The sequence below is a fragment of the Oryctolagus cuniculus genome, chromosome 15, assembly GCF_964237555.1.
Source record: "Oryctolagus cuniculus chromosome 15, mOryCun1.1, whole genome shotgun sequence".
Classification (NCBI taxonomy): Eukaryota; Metazoa; Chordata; class Mammalia; order Lagomorpha; family Leporidae; genus Oryctolagus; species Oryctolagus cuniculus.
The window spans coordinates 52,179,505-52,195,122 of record NC_091446.1 but is presented as its reverse complement, the minus strand read 5'-3'; the positions used below and the strand labels follow the sequence as shown (position 1 = coordinate 52,195,122).

At 48.2% G+C, this 15,618-nt stretch overlaps 1 protein-coding gene across 1 annotated transcript in view; it reads left to right on the top strand.

The window, feature by feature from the left end:
• The window catches only part of CCDC6 (coiled-coil domain containing 6), a 143,706-nt gene that overhangs the window by 92,178 nt on the left and 35,910 nt on the right, over window positions 1-15,618 (top strand). Inside the window, exons 6-8 of the mRNA XM_002718475.5 lie at window positions 1,248-1,404; window positions 4,862-4,962; window positions 14,795-14,919. Of these exons, the coding sequence (XP_002718521.2) occupies window positions 1,248-1,404; window positions 4,862-4,962; window positions 14,795-14,919 (383 nt within the window). The remainder of the gene's footprint in view (window positions 1-1,247; window positions 1,405-4,861; window positions 4,963-14,794; window positions 14,920-15,618) is intronic.

Sequence of the window (15,618 nt, the reverse complement as noted above, 5' to 3'; positions counted from 1 at the left end):
AAGTGGAAAATCCTGCATTCTTGCATATTTGGGAGGAAATAATTTAAATCATTTATATTAAAAGTGTACTTTGTAAATATTTTCCCTGCATGCCTTCAATTAAAGAGATTTCTGTGTCTGGATTAGGCAGCAGGGTTTCTGGTGATATTGAAAACAACTGCGAGGGATTTAGGGTTTAGAGCACAAAATAGTGTTTTTAATGGTTGTCGTGTTTTTATATTTGAATTTGTAACATAAGCATTCCGGACCTTTTAAGTAGTCTGTAATGATGCTGTCCTGAAGGTCATTTTTTGCTGACATGCCAGAACTTCAGAAAGTTGCTTAAGACTGGAGCTCATTTGATAGTTTCTGGGAATCGACGTAGGGTCAGTTGGTAGAGAAAGGGTGTCAGTGTGGTGTCCAGTTCCTCCGTGACCCAGGTGGTAATGTGGAGCAGGCACCCACAGGAAACTCCTGGGTGTGCTCACGGCTGCTCTGAGGTTGTGACTGTTTTTCAGAAGAGAAGTACATGCAGATTGTCCTTTTGCCAAGTTCATAGGGAACAGTAGATTGTGTAGTAGGTAAACCAGAGGGCTGCAGCCATGGTGGGGGTGGGGCAGGTTTTGCCTTTTATGGGCAGGGAGCTGGAGAGTGGCCCAGAATCCTCTACAGAGCAGCTTCCGAAAGGCAGGGGTTGTGACAGCTCCGAGACTGCGCCACGCACAGGGCCGTGCGCCATCGCAGCTTCCTGGGAGGATCCCTGCGGCTCGGCCTGGCTCCAGCGATGGGCGTGCCAGGGAGGGTGAGTCTCCCACAGCTGGCTGGCCCTTGTTTGGAGCCGTGAGGCCGCCGATGGTGTCCAGAAGGTAGGGTAGCCTGTGGGCACAGTCTGTGTGCCCAGCCAGGCTCCCCCGCTCTCCCAGCTGCAGCAGCGCAGAGAAGGGCTCCAGTAGCTGCCTCGGACAACTCGGTCACCTGGCCACTTCCTCCACTCAGCACTTCAGAATGCCAGTGAGAGGGAGGGAAGGTGCCTCACCTCCCAGCACTGCCTTTTCTTTTTTTAATGCAGATTGTTGGTACACTTTGTTACTTGGGATACACTTTAAATCCAGACCTCATCCGTGGGAACCACTGTCTCAGAACAGCTCCCTATGCCTGTGGCGTTCAGGCCAGACTGAAACCTGGGTAACCCCTCCCTCCCTCCTTTTTTTCTTAATGTGGGGATGCTCGCACGGAGTGTGGCTGAGTTCGGGACTCTGGCCTTGCAGATTCGGAGAAGATGGCCCAGTACCTGGAGGAGGAGCGCCACATGCGGGAGGAGAACTTGAGGCTGCAGAGGAAGCTGCAGAGGGAGATGGAGAGAAGAGAAGCCCTGTGTCGCCAGCTGTCCGAGAGCGAGTCCAGCCTGGAGATGGACGATGAAAGGTACGCGGTGCCCAGGACTCGCAGAAACCCCGCTTGTGTCCTGCTAAATACGGAGGGAGCCGGCTTCGACGCGTGGCGCAGTTCCTGCGATGGCGAATGCCGCCACCTAGAAGTAGATGCTGAGGTTGGGGTAAATGAAGAAGATTGTCTTCCTCAAACCCAAAAAGAAGGGGGGAATTGCACTTCTAGAATGACCGGGTGAGAAGAGAAACGGAGGCATGGTTGTGTGTAGAAAGGCAGCGAGGTTTGCCTTTGCTGTTGAAGGAATCTGTTCTGTTGCCACAGTGCAAAGCATGAGCAAGTCTTCATCTCTACATTATTTAACAAGCAAGCTGTTGTGTGGTGTAGGTAAACAAATGCATCCATGGAAAAACCAGCAGGAAACAGGTGGAGTTTGTTGAAACCCCAAGGACTTGCCTTAACCCAGTTGGTAACTTTTTAACCGTTTTTGTGGCTACTTTTTTTTTTTTAAAGATTTATTTATTTATTTGAAAGTTATAGTTAGAGAGAGGAGGAGAGGCAGAGAGAGAGATCTTCCATCTGCTGGTTCACTCCCCAGTTGGCCGCAATGGCCGTAGCTGTGCCAATCCAAAGCCAGGAGCTAGGAGCTTCTTCTGGGTCTCCCACCTAGGTGCAGGGGCCCAAGGACTTGGACCATCTTCCACTGCTTTCCTAGGCCATGGCAGAGAGCTGGATCGGAAGTGGAGCAGCTGGGACTTGAACCGGAGCCCATTTGGGAAGCCGGCACTGCAGGCAGCTGCTTTACCCACTGCACCACAGCACCGACCCCTGTGGCTACTCTTTTGAGATGGAGATAGAGGAACAGAGAGTTCCCAATAATGGGTTCACTCACCAAACACCTGCAACAGTCTGGACTGGGCCTGGCCAAAGCAGGGAGCCAGGAACTCAACTTGGGTCTCTTCTGTGGGTGACAGGACCCCACTAACTTGAGCTGTCACCACTGCCCTCCAGGGTCTGCATCAGCGGGAAGCTGGAGTCAGGAGTTTGAGCTAGGTGTGAAACCCAGGTACTGCAGTGTGGGACGTGGGCATCTTAACTACTAGGCTACGCACCCACCCTGCTGCTCCTGTTGGGAAGTTAACTAATGCATTATCTGCAAGCCTAAGCGTCAGACCACCTCATTGCTGCCCTGTGAATGGCTGAAAGCACAGTTTCCCTCTGGCTCGCTGGAGGAAATGGCCTCAAGGTTTGTCTCCCACCCACAACCCCCCCTCCTCTTCCTCTTCGTCCTCTACACTTGGTGGAAAAGGTGGTTATTAAGGTAAGCAACAGTCTAAACTGAGCACACTTCCAATCGGCCAAGAAACCCAGCAGTTGGAGAATTAGCCTTTCTTGTTCGTGCAAGGAGAGTCCCTGTTGTGGATCGGGTTGTCTGGCCTCAGCTGAGCCAGAGCTCAGTGTGGGAAGTGAGGCTACCCATCCTGGGCCCCCAGTTGCCCCCAGGACTGCACAGCCCATGTCTGCAGCCTGGGGCCCCACATGGCTGTGACAAATCCTGTTGTCTTGATGGCAAAACATGTTGCCGAAAAACATCAGCATTGTTAGTGTATCAGCCGATGGTTTCTGATTCTGTTATAGAACAGATTGCCAGGGCTAAGAAAGCTTTGGGTCAATTTGCTGTGTATGATTCCACAAAAACGGGGGAGATTTTTCTAGAGTGAAAGCCTGTATTTTTGTAATGAGGGAAAGAAATGTGAATGCAGTAATAGGTTATCCTATTTAAGTACGTGTGTGTGTACTTTCTCGTTTAAACAGAATAAACATCATATTTGTCAGAGCTGGTATCATAAAGCTGACAGCTGTATTCTAAACATCGCTGATTTATCTATGACAGTTTCCTCTTCTCTAAAATCTTCTGAGAAGCCTTTGAGAACGTCGGGTAGCCTGCTAACCCGCTTCTCAACCGCTTTGCGAACCACCTTACGACCCAGAGCAGAGCAGGTCTTAACTTCCCGGAGTCCTCCACCCTAGATTTGAACAGGACACTCTGGGGGCAGTTTCTTCGGAATGTCCTGACAGTCCTGAAGCTGCTCCGGGAGTCCAGGTAAATACTTTCTCCCCCAAGCGGGTGCTCGCCCAGTCCAGAAGACGCGCTTTCCCTGTGGTCAGCCAGCTGATCCCAGCAGAGTGCAGCTGCCGGCGAATACCCCTCTGCCTGCTAGGACTGGTGAGAGTGCACTTAGGAGGAAGACGCATGCCAGGGCCAGCGCTGTGGCGGAGCAGGTGAAGCCACTGCCTACAGCGCGTGCGTCTCATGGGCACTTGTTCGAGTTCTGCTGCTCCGCTTCCCATCCAGCTCCCTCCTAATGCATCTGGGAGAAGCGGCAGAAGTTGGCTCAAGTGCTTGGGCTGTTGCACCTATGTGGGAGACAACGGATGGAGCTCCTGGCTCTGGCTGTAGCCTGGCCCAGGCCTGTTGCAGCCATCTGGGGGAAGTGAACCAATGGATGGACGATCTCTGTCTCTGTCTCCCTCCCTCCCTGGTTGTAACTCTAAATTTCAAAATCAATAAACCTTTTTAAAAACAAAAGCAAGTAGTCTGCCACTTGAGATGGCCTTAGCCGCCTAGGAGAGATAGAAAGCAAGGAAAAGCTACCCACGCCCAGTGCCTCTGTGGTGGGCTGCTCTAGAGAGATTAAGGAGAATTAACAGTGAAGTCCAGTTGAGGTGCTTGTCAGAGTAGGGAACCTGGTTTTGTTCAAGTCACGTAGTCCTGCATAGACAAGGCTGTGTCAGGGTTCCTCAGGTGAACTTGGCTGGATGCCAGGGCTGAGATGCTGTCTGGGAGAAATAAAGGTGGGTGCATGGCCTAAAGCAGAAGTTTGCGCTGGCCAGCGCTCCGTGCCGGGGACACACAGAGTGAAGGTGGTATTCCTGGTGACCACACGTCGGCATTCTCGGGCCACCTGTGGCTTCCCAGTGCAGGAAGACGTGGGGCTCAGCTCTGTGCAGCCAAGCCCGACCTGCCTGCCTTCTGTTACCGTCTGCTGGGGGACAGTTTGCGAATAAGCAAGCCTCGCTTTGTGAACAGTTGCCGTTCAATTCCCGGGAATACGTCTCTTTAAGCTTTGAGTTAGCAACATAAATCTCAGAAAGCTTGCTTGGTTTCCAGTTTCAAATAAGAATTTAAGTGTAGTCGTGGAAAGGTGGATGTGTTTAGAAGTCTTGGGCCTTGGAGGTGATTTCTGCACGGCTGGTGTGTGATGGAGGAGTCCTGTTCGTCTTTTATATGGCCCAGCTCTGTCACCAGGCCTCCATGCTGAGCTAAACCCACCTGGATTCCCTGCCCTGCCCTGCCCTGCCCCTCTGTGGGTGAGCTTTGCCCAGCAGTGGAGCCGTGTGATTCCCAGTGACAATGTCTCTCTGCACCCGAGAGCTCTCTTAAGAACTGCTGTCATGCCGCCAGTTTTGATTGTTTCTTCCTCTTCCAACCTAGGTATTTTAACGAGATGTCTGCCCAAGGATTAAGACCTCGCACTGTGTCCAGCCCAATCCCTTACACTCCTTCTCCGAGTTCAAGCAGGCCCATATCACCCGGTGAGTGCGTCGCTCGGGCTCCCCCAGGGCCTGGGTTCCGGCCCATTTACTCGGCGGCTCTGTGACGTTCCCTTCTAGCATATAAAAATCGTGTAAACAGAGAGGTAATGGCCATATGTTTCTCAAAAACAGACCACTCTCAAGACTGAGAGCCTTATCTTGAAAAGGGTGAGCGTAAATGCTGTGGTGCAGCTGCTGTCTCGCTGTAGTGTTTCCTTCCCCACCTAAAAGGAGTCCAGCTGCAAGGTTGTTTTTTGAAAGAACACCATCTTTGACTGTGATTTGGAGAGTTCATGGATGCACAGAGTCCTGGGGTGGGTTTCCAAGTTGCCTCAGAGCTCACCCTTTAAGGTTTTTTTTGTTTGTTTGTCTGTTTTTGTTTTTGCTGTGTTCCGCATCGGGTACCACATTGTTTATCCTCCGACTAATGGATGCAGGCATCGTTTTTCCCGTGGTAAAGTTGAGGAAGCAGCAAATCAGAGGTTTGCTAACTACCGGCCACACAGCCAGGACGTGCCCAGGCAGGGTGTGTCTGTTTCCCAAGCCCATGCTCTGTCCAGCGGCAGCTGCCTCCGAATATTTTCCAGGGATTCGGGAGTGGACTGGGGTCAGGCAGTCCGCTTCTGGCTTTGCTCTCGGGCGCCTTTCCCTCAAAGGCACGCTTGTCTTCAGCTGATCCCAAGAGCTCCCTCTCCGGGTCTCTGGCTCAGCACCAGCGCTGCGTGAGGTTCGGGCCAGGAGGGCAAGTTAAATGATCCAGCCAGGGAGAGCGAGGAAGCTGGCAAGTGGAGCAGGGGGAGGGAAGAGGAGGTAGCAAGCCAGGGGATCGCATCTTGTGACCAAAGTAATGAGACTGAGTTTCTGGTGCCTGCTGGTAAACAGGTTTTAAGCAGTTGGGGAACAAAGCATGTGGGGGTGGAGAGAGGGTGATGCAGGAGGCCTTTCAGAGTAGATGGGAGTGAGGCGGCCGCTTGCAGGGGCGAGGGGTGAAGATTGTGTAAGACACCTTCACACGAGCCAGGGCGGGGAGGGTTTATTTTGTGAAAGCAATTCGAATGAGGCCGGCCTTGAGGTTGAGAAGGGGAGATAGTGCCGCGATGCAGGCTGCCCGTCGCGGCTGGGTTTTGTGGGTTTAGGATACAGCCCAGCATCATACTGTTGAGACCTTTAATTCTTTTCTTCCTCTGTCTGTCTGTCTCCTCAGAGAAAATCAGAGGTAGAATCCCAGACGCAGAGGGGCAGCTATTGTACACGTAAGGGCCAGCAGGCGAGGGCCAGAGGGGCCTGATGACAAACCACAGGGACTTCCTGTTAGGGCTCAGTGGCACAGTCGGGGTTGTCACCCCCTTGTTCCCACTGCAAGGATCTTCCTGAACCGGCTCCTCCCGCGGGCCCCAAGTCTCTACCCACAGCGTCTCTTCCTAGCTGCCTCTCAATTTTCTCAGAATAGCACTTGGGTTTCATTACCATGATAAAGGACTTTTTTTTTTGCCTTCAGATTTATTGATGTCAAGGAAGGCCTGTGTCAGGAAGAAGCAAGAGGGAGGGTTATTTTTTACTTGATGTGTGATGCTGATTCATGTTAAGTATAATTTAATATCCTGTTTGACTTATTTAAACCTAAAGAACGCCTTAGAGCATGGAATCTCCAATAGGTTAAAAAGAATGTTAGAGTCATAAAAAGCGAAACAAAATGTGAGCTTTTAGTTGGGAATATTATTTCTCTTATAAATATTCTGCAGGAATATCTGTTCCCTTTATATAATTTTCACTTTCACTGCCCCTGGCCCTTAATGAGACCTACTTCAAGTTTGGATAAATATGCTATTTGGTTTTTCCTTAAACTATGTAATGAGTAACACCTAGTTTGGTTTCCCTTTCAGCTAGCCTAAATATGTTTATCCTGAGTTCTATAATAATATCAAAGTAGAGCTTTCTCTCCTATTTGGCAGCAGAACTACTGTGTGCTAATCTAGTACGTTGCAGTGCTGTACCTAGATCAGCGAGACCTAGATACTCCAATTTTTCTTTTTTATTTTGGTTTTTATTGAAGAGTTTGTGATTCTCAGTATTAAGAGTGTCCACCACTTCCTTAGTGGAAATATGCTGTTCATGTTGTTTTCATTCCATTCCAAACATGGTAGCTCTTCTTCCGCTCTTCCCAGTTTGGGTTAACATTGGAAATCTTGGCCTTTCATTAACTTGTTGGAATATTTCGTACCCTATTTCATAATTTGTTTAAAAGATACATATTCTAGAACTTAGGATAGCGCCTCTTCTTGATTGCGTGTGTGAATTATGTATGGAAGAGTGTTACTCTTCAATAGTTACCTTTCAAGTTGTCCATTATTTTATGCAGCCTGGAAAGAGAACATTCTCACCTAACATGTCTTGTTGTATCTCAGTCGGGGAAGGGCAGTTGCAAGGTCTGAAAATAAGTCTATGTCCCAGTACCAGTGAGCCTGCCAGGCTCTCAGATCTTGGTTTCTAGTTCCGTTCTCCAGTGAAAAGAATTAGGGCTACTTGGAGAGAAGAATGTTTCTAGGCCCGAGGCCTGAAATGTATATAATGAGCTTGAGACATCCTGCAGGGCAAGAAAGCAAGGGAGTGCTCCGAAGGCAAAGCCGTGGACGTTTGTCAGGTGGATACACAAGCTCCCCAGACACAACACTGGGACAATTTGAGGGGTACAAGGAGTCATCTAGAATGTAATCCAAACATAAACACCCTAAGTCCATATTGAGACGAATGAATGACTAAATAAATAAAAAAGGAAGAATAGATATGTCTGTCATAGAGTATTCCAATATGATGTACGTAGATTGTCCTCAAGGAAGTAGAAATAATTTTCCACTCCTAAGCATGTGCTGTGAGGCTGCAGTGTTTGGAGTTGAGTATCAGAGGAAAACCTTGCAAAGGGGGAGGCCAGAAAAGTAGAAAATGAGTCTAGGATGTCACTGAGGTTCCGACGGAGTGTTTCAGCGAGATGGGAGTGGTCAGCCGTGCCAGCCGCAGGGTCCATTGGGGTGAGGAGTGTGAGTTGGTGATTACGACAGGCAGAGCGGAACTGACTGCTGCCCTGAGCTGGAGCAGTTTTGATGCGGTGGCAGGGGCCAAAGCCAGATCAGGAGGATTCAGAGAAGAAATTATACTTGAATAATTTGGATTTTTACAATGAGAATGTTTTCATGTCCTATGTGTGTATGTAAAATAGTTTTAAAAGAGGAAAATGGTGACAGCTTCAGGTTGTTTCTGCAACTTTTTTTCTTTAACAAAGAAACATTTAATAAGTTTTGGGGCCATCAGAAGTTTATAAAGAGGCAGAATTAAAATAATCCAGAATCCTTTGAACCAAAGATGATGATATTTTACTGTTTTATGTGTCCCTCCCTCTTCCTCACCCCTTGCCATAAAAACTTTTGTGTTTTGCTTAGCTGCTTATTTTCATCTGCATTGGTTCTAATTCATTATCTTTTGAACTTGACAATGTAGTAGTGAAAATTATTTGTTGTTGTTGTTTTAGTCAGTGCGTTTCCATATCAGAGCAAGAGAAGCTTATTTCAGCAACAGCTTCATAAAACACAGTGCAGGAGTATGCTTTATAACAATGTTGGTGTCAATGGTGTTGGTTCCCTAAGGTGATTGTGGAGCTGTAATATTGTTATCACCCGGAGATGAACAGCTGTTGTAACTTTGTATCCAAATTCATTACTCTTGTTTGCGGTGAGGAGCCTTTTTTTGCCAAGGGCCATTTGGATATTTATAACATCATTTGTAGGCCATACAAATTATCAGCTTAAAAACTAGCCTGCTGTATTGATTGAATTTCGAGTCCCATGTTTGGTTGCCTTGGCAGGCCCAGACTAGGTGTTGCACAGGCCTTGTAGGGGCCATGGGCCAGACTTCACCACCCCTGGTAAGCAGACCCGTCGCACTCCCAGTCATATACACATATAGCATGTGCAGCCATGTGTACTGTGTGCTACTTGACAATAAATGACTAATGAGTAGATATTTACTGTATTTTTTATTTTATAGTGTACTCCTGACACATATTTTCTAAAAGCTTCCTGTGAAACCATATGCTCTCTGATGCCCACAGAGTCTCATAGGTCTCATGTTTATCACATCTCTTGGTTACATCAAGAGGCCACTGCGAGGGCCAGCGTGGTGGCGTAGCAGGTTAAGTTCCTGTTTGCCATGCCAACGTCCCATGGAACAGCTGGTTGGGGTCCCAGCTGCTCCACTTACAATACAGCTCCCTGCTAACGCTCCTGGGAAAGCAGCAGGTGATGGCCCGAGTACTTGGGCCCCTGCCACCCATGTGGGAGACTCAGATGGAGTTCCAGGCTCCTGGCTTTGACTTGGCCATTGAGGCCATTTCGAGAGTGAGCCAGTGAATAGATCTCTTTCTCTCTCTCTCGGTGTTTGTGTGTGTTTCTCTCTCTCTCTAATTCAGCCTTTGACATAAATAAATCTTAAAAAGTTATGGAGATCTGAACACAGGTGTTCCCATACACACCCACACAAACAGATCACACTAAGTGACCTATACCATCTAGGTTTTTGTAAGTGCAGTCTGATGTTCACACAGTGTTGAAATTACCCAGTGATGTGTTTGTTAGAACAAGTCCCTGTCATTAAGCAGCACAGGATTTATTCTGTTTGGTAAGCTCGTGTTTTTAGGTTTCAGCCTACTATTTTTTAATTCATATCCTTTATTATATTCCTAAACCAGAGAGGATGAGATACCTGATTATTAGAACTTAAGGGCAAACAAAAATGTAAGATTTCAAGAGCTATAATTAACACCAGGGCCGGCCTGGGGGAAGCAAGAAACTTTAATACAAGACCCAGAGTAAGGACAGTGCCTCCATTCAGTGGAGCACTATTTGGCAATATTTAAAGGAGTTAATTGGGGCTGGGGTTGTGGTGCACTGGGCTAAGCAGCTGCTTGGCATGCCCTCATCCATATCAGAGTGCCGGCTCAAATCCTGACTCCTCTGCTTCTAACCCAGCTTCTACGCCCCCCCCCCCCTTAAGGTTTACTTGAAAGGCAGAGTTAAAGAGAAGACAGAGAGAGAGAGAGAGAGAGAGAGAGAGAGAGAGAGAGAGATCGATCTATCTTCCATCTGCTGGCTTTCTCTCCAGATGGCCGCAACAGCCAGGGCTGGGCCATCTTAGTCTCCCTCATGGGTAGCAGGAGCCCAAGGATTTGGCCATCCTAATGATCCAGTTTCCTTCTAATGCATCCTGGAAGACAGCAGGTGATATCTCAAGAACTTGGGCCCCTGCCACCTTGATAGAGTTCTGGGCTCCTAGTTTCAGACTGGCCTAGCCCTGGCTGTTGCAGAACCAGCAGATGGAAGATTGCTTGCTCTTGCTTGCTCGCTCGCTCGCTCTCTTTCTCCCCCCACCCCCACAGGTTCTGCCTTTCAAGTAGATAAAAATAAACAAATACTTTAAAAAGAGAAAATTAATGCAACAACTTAGGTGATTACAGGGGTCGTTATGCTGAAAAGAGCTCATCGCAACTGATTAGGTATGAATCCATTTCTGCAGTGTTCTCTAAGCAACAAAATTGCAGTGATGTGAACAGATCAATCATTGACTCATTGCCAGGGGATAAGATTGGAGGGGACAGATTAAGCTGTACACATACAGACACCCACAGAGTACACTTGAGAACTGATAGAATCCAAATAAGGTCTAGACCTCAGTCACTAATGTTACAACAGTGTTAGTTCCTTGATATATTTTATTTATTTATTTATTTATTTGACAGGCAGAGTGGACAGTGAGAGAGAGAGACAGAGAGAAAGGTCTTCCTTTGCCGTTGGTTCACCCTCCAATGGCCGCTGCAGCCAGCACGCTGCGGCTGGTGCACCATGCTGATCCCATGGCAGGAGCCGGGTGCTTCTCCTGGTCTCCCATGGGGTGCAGGGCCCAAGTACTTGGGCCATCCTCCACTGCACTCCCTGGCCACAGCAGAGAGCTGGCCTGCAAGAGGGGCAACCGGGACAGAATCCGGCGCCCGACCGGGACTAGAACCTGGTGTGCCGGCGCCGCAAGGCAGAGGATTAGCCTAGTGAGCTGCAGCGCCGGCCCCTTGATTTTTTAAAGTTTTTTTGTTTTGTTATTTTATTTGAGAGCTCCTGTCTGCTGGTTCACTCCCCAAATGCCAAGAGCATCAGCGACAGGGCCAGGCTAAAGCCAAGAGTCAGGAACTCAATCTGGGTCTTCCACGTAGTTGGAAGAAACTCAGTTGAGCCATCATCCCTGCCCTCCAAGGGTCTGCCATTAACAGAAAAGTGGAATCAGGAGCCAGAGCTGAGTATCAAACCCAGGTACTCTGATATGGAGCATGGGTGTCTTAACCACGAGGCTAAATGCCCACCCAATTTCCTGGTGTTTGACAGTGCACTGTTGTGTAGTATATCATTGGAGGGAACTGGCTGAAGTATGCGGGGGGAAGATTGTAGTATTCTTGCCACTTCTTGTTTCAAAAACAAAAAGTTACAGTAATAATTTCAAAAATAACCCAAGGTGAAATAGTTTGCAAAGAAGTTCCAAGAAGAGGGAGCTGGCAGCTTCGGAGCGTTTGAGATGGGCCCGAGAGGGACCGATGAGCTAGAGCTCATTGAGCCTGGGCTTTGTGCCAGGCTGTCTTGAAGCACTCTGTGCCATGAACTCATGTCACTCTCAAGCAGCCTTGGGAGGTGGCTACAGTCATCCCAGTTGACTGTCCAAGAATCCGAAGCGCAGGGAGATGAAGTAACTTGTCCACGAGGGCCCGGTGCCAAGAGTGGAGCTGCGATGCGAGCTGATCTGGCCGTCTGGCTCCAGAGTCTGGGCTCTTTGCCTCTCTGGAAGGTGAGAGAGGCAGTGGGACCCTGGAGGGAGGCCGGGGCAGGTGAAGAGAGGGCATTCCCAGACACAGGGCAAGTTTGGAGAGAGATGGGAGTCTGGCTTAAGAGCAGGAGGCGCACCATGCTTCTGGTGGCCCGGGGCCCAGCTCCCCTGCGGTTCTGATCTGTTTGGGTTGGGGTAAAGTCTGCAGGCAGGGCTTGAGTATCTGTTCTAGAGAACCACTGACCACTGGCATCAGAAGACAGTTTGAAACTAAATGCAGATGTTCTTTATGACGCAGGGGGTTTTGTTTTAAGATAGCCAAAGGGTGGGCATCTGGCCAAGTGGTTAAGTCACTACTTGGGACACCCGCGTCCCGTATTCAAGTCCTGGCTCCAGCCTGGCTTCCTGCTAATGCACACCTTGAGAGGCAGCAGATAAGCGCTCAAGTGTTTGGATCGCTGCCACCCACGTTGGAGACCTGTATGACGCCTAGCTCCTGGCTTTGGCCTGGCCAGGCCTGCATGTTGCAGGCGTTTGGGGAATGAATCAGTGGATGGAAGATCTTGAGCATTTCTGCGCCTGCTCGCTCGCTCTTTCCCTCCCCCCCTCTTCCATTCCCTCCCCCTCCTTCCCTTCCTCCCTCCCTCCCTCTCTGCATTCAAAATGAAATGAACATAAATCTATGTAAAAAGCTGTATAAGGAATAGTGAATCTTTGAAGATGCTTGGTTATTGGCATCCTATAGTCATAATTATCCTGATAGGACAGCTAAAGGGACAACTAAAGGAAGGCTTGCTTGGTGGCCACATGTCACAGTCAAGGAAGCAAAAAGTAGCAACAAGCAGCCTTAGCAGCTTCCTGTTCTCATGTAAGCCAGAAAAGCAGTAAGCAGAGCTCATCACGTGGCTGCTAGTGGTCAGTCTCAGGTGCAAAGCGATCCCGTCCACGCTGCCTCAAGTTGCTCCTTTGCGTTTTCACTCCCTTCCATCCTACCCTGTGCTGGCTGTCCTAGTGTGTGCTGGGAACTCGTGTGGTGAGTTAGCTGGTGCCCAGACCCCGTGTGGGGGTCGGCCCCTGACTCCAGAGCCCAGGCTCTTGGGATGTACTTTTGAAACGTTTTCAAGATCACCATTGGACCCCAGCTCTGATCTATCTAAAAACACCAGAGTCTATCTAAAAAGCACTGAGTACTGGGTTGTTTGTTTTACTTTGGAGATGGTTCTGGGCCCTAGATGAAGACTCTAGGACTCTGTATTTGGAGATGGTTCTGGGACCTAGATGAAGACTCTAGGACCCTGTAGTAGGCTAGGGCTTCTTTCTTCTCAAGTATCAGTTTGTTTCAGGGAGCGGTAGCATATATTTCCATGGGGGTTATGTTTCCTATATCAGTTACCCTCACATTACAGTGCTCTCCTTGGTTTTGTTGGCTGTTAAGGCCACTGCACATGCTTGCGTGCACACGCACACACAGACACATCCTGCCTTATAGTCAGTGTATCTTTTCAGACTCCTAGTTTCTTGCATCTGAGTTTTACCCAATTGTTCTGGTTTTTTCCGATTTTATTCTTATTTCTTCTCATGTCTTTTGTCGCTTTCTTACATCTTAACTGAACTCCTAACAGAACTTTATTATTACTGTGATAAGAACACTTAACATGAAATCTACCCCCTTAACAATTTTGTTGTCATGTTGACAGGCAGAGAGAGAGAGAGAGAGTTATTATCCACTGGTTCACTCCCCAAAGCCTGTAACACCTGGGCCTGGGCCAGGCCAAAGCTAGAAGCTAGCAATTCAGTCCATGTTTCCCATGTGGATAGCAGGGACCCAAGCATTTGAGCCATCACCTGCTGCCTCCCAGTGTGTGCTTAGCAGGAAGCTGGAGTTGGTGGTGCAGATGGGATTAGAACCCAGGCACTCCAGTAAGTACGGGATGCAGGTGTCCACCTGGCGGCTTAACCATGAGGCTGAATGTCTGTCCTCCCTCCCCTGCCACAAATATATTTTTAAAAGATTTATTTATTCATTTGTTTATTTATTTGCAAAGCAGAGTTAGGAAGAGAGGCAGAGAAAGGTCTTCCATCCACTGGTTCACTCCCCAAACATCTGCAAAGGCCGTAAGTTTCATATATATTTTAGATATTAGCCCTTCATCAAATAAGTAGTTTACGTATGTTTCCTCTCTTTCTTTAGGTTGCTTTTTCACTCATGCTTATTTCCTTTTTTAAAAAATTCAAATGTATTTTCACCGTATTTGAAGGACAGAGAGAGAGAGAGAAAGGCAGAGAGATCTTCCATCTGTTGGTTCACTCACCAAATGTTGACAATAGCCTGAGCTGGTCCAGACCAAAGCTGGCAGCTAGTAACTCGATCCCAGTCTCCCACATGGTTAGCAGGGACCCAAGGACTTGAGCCATCACCTGCTGCCTCCCAGGTGCACATGAGCAGGAAGCTGGAATTGGGAGTAGAGTCTAACCAGTGTGCCAAATGGCTACACTTGATTGTTCCCTTTGCTATTAATACAGCCCCACTTGCCTATTTTGCTTTTGGTGACTGTGCCTGTGGTGTCACTGCCAAGACCAAGTTCAGTGAGCCTTTCCCCTATTTTTATAGGAGTGTTACAGTTCCTGGTCTTAAATTTGGGTCTTTAATAATTCATTCTCACTTGCTATCTGCATATAGTATAAGGTAGGAGTCCATGTATGTTCCATCCTGTTCCCATTGTGTCGTCTTGATGCCCTTGTTGATGATGAGTTGACCATATATGTATGGGTTTCTTTCTGGACCCTATTCTGTTCCAAGTCTCGACTTTCCTGTCCTTTCTCTACCCAGTGTACCATGCAGGAAGCCAACCACACTTGTCATCTCTTTTGATGTTTCTAGGTGAATGAGAACTTGAGCCTTGTGAGCCCCCCAGAGTGGCCGAAGGCCCCAGAACATGGAGTTAGAAACGAGGCTGAATTTGCTGCTGTTGTTTTTCAGGCCTGTCATATGCAAGTCACACAGTTGGCTTCACTCCACCAACGTCACTGACGAGAGCCGGAATGTCTTACTACAACTCCCCAGGTCTTCACGTGCAGCACATGGGGACAGCCCATGGTATCACAGTAAGTGGCATGGGGGTGGTGAGTCACACTCTGCTCCCGAGGCTGGACCTGCTGAGAGCAGAATTGATGTCTTTAGACAGTCCCCTTTCTGTCCTGCTCCGTCAGTTCTCTTAAAAACTGTAGACTTCCCAGTGCTTTGATACCAAAGTCTTGTGTTGAAACTAAAATCCTTACCAGGAAGCCAAACTTCAACTTCACTTCCTGTGAAAAATTGCCCTGTCTGAAATGTGATTTGAACTTTGGCCAATGCCTCGAGTGACTGCAAGCCAGCTCCTTGCCATGAAGAATTATTGTTGGTTGCTGTGATGTCTAAGAACTTTTATTGTCTGCACCTTCCCAGTTCACTGACCCTGAATATTCTTCCTAAAGTTAGCCTTCTTTCTTCTCTCCCAAAATTAGAAGGAACCTTAAGTAGTTATGGTTCAAAACTCCACTCTGGGGAGTAGGCTATGTGAGTATGGTTGACCAATAGAGCGCCTAAAGGTTTGCTGATAGGGTTAGAGAACTGAGGGTGTTTCCAATAAGACAGACTTTCAAAAAAAGAAAAAGAAAAAGAAACCTGTTCTACACAAGCATTTTAAGGTACTCGAGGAGCTGTTCTGTCGGTTGGATAAAATCTTTATAAAAGCAAGAACCTTGTTTCTGAGCTGTAGTTTTTGGGATATGAAAAGCTTGTTTTGAGATGGATGCTACAAGGAA